Source organism: Salpingoeca rosetta, assembly GCF_000188695.1.
Source record: "Salpingoeca rosetta unplaced genomic scaffold supercont1.89, whole genome shotgun sequence".
Classification (NCBI taxonomy): Eukaryota; class Choanoflagellata; order Craspedida; family Salpingoecidae; genus Salpingoeca; species Salpingoeca rosetta.
Genome location: NW_004754845.1, coordinates 1 through 5425, shown reverse-complemented (window position 1 = coordinate 5425; position 5425 = coordinate 1). Strand labels below are relative to the sequence as shown.

The window sequence follows — 5425 nt, the reverse complement described above, 5'->3', positions numbered from 1 at the left end:
TGATGATGATGATGATGATGATGATGATGATGATGATGATGACGATGATGATGATGATGATGATGATGATGATGGTCAGGATCGTGCCGCTGCACCATCGTCTATTGGAGACTGTTCTTTCTTCTTCTTCTTCTTCTTCTTCTTCTTCTTCTTCTTCTTCTTCTTCTTCTTCTTCTTCTTCTTCTTCTTCTTCTTGCTTGTTTTTTGGAATGTTTTCTTGCTTGTCCAACTCACGGCAACGCTTGAATCGGTTTGTTTTTGCGTTCACTGCTGATGCATGTGTGTGTGTGTGTGCTGACCCCGCCCCCGTACCAGACTGTTGCTTTTGCTTCGCTGTAGTGTTGACCTGCGTGCGTGTGCCCTCGTGCACTGCACCTCCTGCTGCTGTTGTGTGCGTGCGTGTGCGTGCGTGTGTTTCGATTTCTTCGCAAGTGTGCTGACCCCCAAAGTAGATTTGGCTTCGCTGTAATCTAAGAGAGCAACCAAGCAATGTGCAACACAACCCAAACGAGCGAACCAATGCCACCAACCAACCAATTACACCAAGAGCACCCCCCCCCCCTCTCTCCAGCACGCTCTCCCACTCATCTCAACTATTCAACGCTGTTCCTTCCAATCACATCTTCAGAACGGCTAGCACATTGCACGTGAGAGGCGAAACACCTTCGCCTGCCTGCACTACAAGCTCCAAAGCCCATCAGACACACACACACACACACACCGACCAAAACGATGCAACCAATGTATCACATCACAACACCTGTCCTCCATCTCCTACTGCCACAGAGAGCCTCCAATCGTGTAGCCGCCACCGGGCTGCTGCGGCTGCTGTGGTGTCATCGACCTGCAACCACCACCAGCATGACAGATCGCACACAAGAGAGATAGTGTGTGTGTGTGTGTGTGAGAGAGAGAGTGTGTGTGTGTGTGTGCGTGTGTTGGTAGGCACGTGTGTGGGCTGGGTGCGTTGCGGTGTGTGCCACTTACATCTGCCCAAAGCCTTGCTGCATCTGCGCAAATCCTTGTTGCTGTCAGAGATGTACACAAACAGCAGACGGTTAGATTTGAGTGGGGCAGGCGACAACCAAGCTGCATCAAACATCAACATAGGGTTTATCACCCACACAAACACACACACACACACGCGCACACGCACACACACACACGCACGCACGCACACACACACACACACACGCACGCACACACACACACACACACACACACACACACGCACACGCATATCAATCACGCACTCACCTGAGCAAACATTTGCTGCTGCTGTGGCTGCTGCATGAACATGTGTTGTTGCTGCGGCTGCTGGAATGCGGGCGCAAACCCCATCGGCTGCTGTTGCTGGGGGAAGCCACCCATCGCCATCATCGGCTGCTGCTGCTGTTGCATGGGGTGCGCAAGGAAGCCGGACTGCTGCTGCTTTGGCTTGTCAAACAGCGACATGATGTCGTCATAGTTGGACGATGCAGGCTGCGGCTGCTGCTGCTGCGGCGGTTGCTGTTGTTGTTGTTGTTGTGGCTGTTGTGGCTGCTGTGGAGCTGTTGTGGCTGCAGGCGTTGAAGAAGATGGGCCAAACAGACCGCCGAGCAAATCTTCCTCTGGCAGCAGCAAAACAAAAGGCCGCGTGAGCCAAGAAGGTTGTCACAATGCATGGAAATGCAAGCGCATGTGCACATACGTGCACGAGAAGCAAAAGGTATACATCCAAGCACACAAACAAACACACACACACACACACCACACTCCACGCTTGCGTGATCCACGCAAGGCTCACCTGCAGATGACGCCTTTGTCTGCGCCTGCTGTGTTGTATCCTTGGCAGGGGCAGCAGTGGCGGTGGTTGTCGTCGTTGTAACGGGGGCTGCGCTGCCGAGCGGTTTGGCGTCTGGTGGCGGGGCCTGCACGGGCTGTGAAAAGTCAAGGAGGGTCACCCCCTGGTTGGCCGTTGCTGTTGTTGTCATCTTCTTGCTGCGCGACTTCTTCTGCAACCATAGAGGGGGGAGGTGTGTGTGTTTGTTTGTTTGTTTGTTTGTTTGTTTGTTTGTTTGTTTGTTTGTTTGTTTGTTTGTTTGTTTGTTTGTGTGTGTGTGTGTGTGTGTGCATTGTGGGTAAGATGCATTGCAAAGCAAAGAAAACGGCAACCAGCAAACACCACGATGACGCATACGGCGAAGTGGTGGATGCAAACGTCTACCTTCTTGTCGGCTTTCTTGTCGGCGTCACTGGAGCCAATGGGGATGGCATCTGGTGGTGGCAGTGGCGGGTCGCTCGCCTTACGCTTGAACTGAAACAGGAAACAGGTGACGGTTGGTGAGTTGCTGTGGTGTGGCGTTGCGGTTCGCGTTGTCGCTGTTGATAGCAATGGTGGTAGGGGGTATGCGCTCGCTCCAAGCATGTGTTTGAGGTGTTGTTGAGGGTGATGATGCGCACACCTTGCCCGTGACATATTTGGAGCGAATGAACATCTCCATGGCGCCGTTGTCATGCACTGGACGCTTGAAGTTCTAAACACAGCCAGACATGTGTGCGTGTATATGTGTGTGTGTATGTGTGTTGTTGTTGTTGTTGTTGTTGTTGTTGTTGTTGTTGTTGTTGTTGTTGTTGTTGTTGTTGTTGTTGTTGTTGTTGTTGTGGTGGTGGTGGTGGTGGTGTTGTGTGCGTGTTGGTGAGCAGGTGAGACGCATGGGAATTGAGTTGGTGGGGAACGTGCGCGCGGGGCAGGATGGTGTGAGGCGGCAGAGCCCAGAGCAGATCCGCGCAAACACGATCATGACAGGGGACGGCGGAAACACCTTGGCAACCCCCAATATGAGCACATTGGCCCAAAAGCGTACCTGCGGCAGGTGGTACTCCCAAAGGAGGGCGGCACGCTTGTTGCCCCATTTGGAGATGGACTGCCAGTTCAAACACCCGATGAGGCGTGGTTTGATGGGGGTGTGGGCGGGCAAAAACAGCGGGTAAGCAAGGATGGAGGACAAAGACTTCATGGGCACAGACAGCAACGAAGCAGAGACATTCCCTGTGCTCACCACACGCAATCAGGAGCGCATTGATGTGCGAGCAGTGTAGGGAGTATAGACAGGCAATCAAATCAACAGCATGCAAGTGCCTTGGACCACGGTTACACAGGCAGAACGAAAGTACGGACAGCTCAAAACACACACACACACAATCAACCACAGCATGCACACAGAGCTAAACATAGGCAACAAGAACCCGACAAGCACACCAGGCAGCTGTACCTCAATCCATTCCGGGGCCCATGTGTCCAGCGTGGTCGAGCGAACCTTGGAGATGTGCACTCCAAGGCTGCGGTGGATGCCAGAGCAGCGGATGCACAGGAAGACACCCAAATTCCATGAAGCCCACCGCGGTCCTGCAAAACCGCACAAAACCGCACCAAGCCGCACAAACACAACAACATGGCACGGGGTTGAGATGAAGGCGGTGAGGGAAGATTGATATGATGATGGGCAAGAACGTTCTTCTCGCGTCCACAGGGAGGGGCGACCGACATCGTCACCAAATGTGATTCGCAAACACACAGCGACACCGTCAGCACAGAATCATCGCCACAGCACGGATCCCCCAAAACAGCGCATGTGTGCAAAACCGCACCTCGCGTGCCGCAATCGGCGCACATTTTGTTCTCTGGCTGGTCAAGCATGTAGTGCAGCACCGCCTGCTGCGTCTCCGCAAGCTTGCGGCTGGCTCTCGTGGCCCGAGTCGACATGGCCTGTCTTGTTGTGTGTGGCTGGATGGATGGGGTGTGCGGGCTTGGTTAGTTGGTCCTTGTGGTGTTTGTTGTGGTGGAGCAAACAAAAGCACAGTGCAGAGAATTGTCTAATATTTTCATTGGCTTTTCTCAGTTGTTGCAGTTTTGTGGATGATACCTGGGCATTTTCTGCGGCACGGCAAACGCAACTCTCGAGGTAGCGATGACGACTGCGATGACACCATGAGGATGCGGATGGGGATGCTCTGGTTGTTGTTGCCGTGCTTGCTTGCACCCTCGCGTGCTGTTGTGTTGGGTAATACGGCGCTCTATGTGTATGTGTGTGTGCGTGTATGTGTGTGCGTAGGTGTGTGTGTGTGTGTGTGCCCAGCAGCCTGCCGACAAGTTTCTGATTCTCATCTCGTCATGTTCATTTCCTCGACTTTGCTGCCACGCTGATGCGGTTTCACTCAGCATTCACCAGGGGCTAAGCAACGTACACCGCACATCATGATGGCATCCGTGATGCAGCAGTTTGCGGACTTTGATCCGCTCCTCAAGCTGGACGTTATCACACGCGTCTTTCAAGTGGTATGTGTGTGTGTATGTGTGTGTGTGGGAGGGGGGGTGCGGTGTGTACTTCGCTTGTCGAGGGATAACGTGTGTTTTGCTGCAGCACATATCACAGTTTCCAGCCCCTTCCTTCGGGGTTCTATGCTTGCTCGCGCCTCTGCTCAATCCAGCGTACCTTGTTGATGTGAGCACGCTCAATAACGAATTCGTTGCGTGTGCTTGAAGGGCTTTGGTGCGGCAATCTTGAAGATGGGAAGCTCGCTGCAAGTTGGCGACCAGATGCTGGTCACATACATGGAAAACGTTGGGCCCAGTCATCTCTTGGCCCACGGCATTGCCATGTTCCTCGCCGTCTATTCCCTTGCGAGCCGGCTCGTATTCCACCTCCAGCCGAAGCCAGCGGACGTGCGTAACTGCTTCCGACGTGTGTGCGTGTGTGTTTGCGGCTGTGTGAGAGTGTTGTTTGCATGTGTACGTGCTTGTGTGATTGTGTGTGCTTGTGTGTGCTTGTGTGTGTGTGTGTGTGTGTGTGTGCTTGTGTGTGCTTGTGTGTGTGTGTTGTTATCAGTGTCCTCGCAGGTGCTTTCATTCGCATGTACACATGTATTTCTCTTGGTGTATGCCCCGAGCTTATCTTGAGCATCGAGTTCACACGTTTGCTGTTACCCCCCGCCCTGCGTACGCACACTGCAGACAATGCTGAAGGATGCCATTGCATGCTTCCTTGTTCTCATCCTGACAACCGCCTTCTCAGGTGAGCCGCGCGTACGAACATAATGCACTTGCTTGCCTTCTCCCAGCACGAGAGAGAGTATATGTGTGGGTATCTGTAAGCCCATCCAAACATACAAACAAAGCACTCACTCACTGACACGTGTGCACACGCATGCAAACACACACACACGCACACACACACACACACACACACACACACACACACACACACACACACACACACACACACACACACACACACACACGTTCACGCCCACCATCATGTATGCGTACAGCGTCGTGGGCCGATGCTGTTGAGAGGATGGAGGTGGATCCAAACCGCCGAATTGACACCTTCATCGTGAGTCGTTGAATGTGGCTGTCATCATACATACACATGTGCAAGGGCTT

At 53.1% G+C, this 5425-nt stretch overlaps 2 protein-coding genes across 2 annotated transcripts; one reads left to right on the top strand and one right to left on the bottom strand.

The window, feature by feature from the left end:
- Positions 1 to 443: 443 nt before the first annotated feature.
- PTSG_11455 (ADP-ribosylation factor GTPase activating protein 3) lies at positions 444 to 3887 on the bottom strand. Its single transcript, XM_004987470.1, has 9 exons — positions 3631 to 3887; positions 3255 to 3388; positions 2847 to 2906; positions 2445 to 2516; positions 2207 to 2296; positions 1787 to 1994; positions 1258 to 1610; positions 988 to 1028; positions 444 to 844 (listed from the first exon to the last, which is right to left on the bottom strand). Exons 1-9 carry the CDS (start codon positions 3743 to 3745, stop codon positions 775 to 777), a joined length of 1143 nt encoding a protein of 380 aa, XP_004987527.1. The 5' UTR covers positions 3746 to 3887; the 3' UTR covers positions 444 to 774.
- Positions 3888 to 4237: 350 nt separating this feature from the next.
- On the top strand, positions 4238 to 5375 carry PTSG_11454 (uncharacterized protein; the record flags this gene model as incomplete). Its single annotated transcript, XM_004987469.1, has 4 exons — positions 4238 to 4318; positions 4526 to 4705; positions 4994 to 5054; positions 5311 to 5375. Coding segments are annotated over 4 exons (387 nt in total), but the record flags the coding sequence as incomplete, so codon positions are not given.
- Between the last annotated feature and the right edge of the window lie 50 nt (positions 5376 to 5425).

Bases quoted from the DNA above. Each gene is read 5' to 3' on its own strand.
- PTSG_11455 (XM_004987470.1), bottom strand. From the start codon at position 3,745: ATGTCGACTCGGGCCACGAGAGCCAGCCGCAAGCTTGCGGAGACGCAG. The intron at 3,389-3,630 runs GTGCGGTTTTGC...GCGGTTTTGCAG, and splicing joins CGCCGATTGCGGCACGCGAG to GACCGCGGTGGGCTTCATGG. The intron at 2,907-3,254 runs GTACAGCTGCCT...TTGAACTGGCAG, and splicing joins GGGCCCCGGAATGGATTGAG to TCCATCTCCAAATGGGGCAA.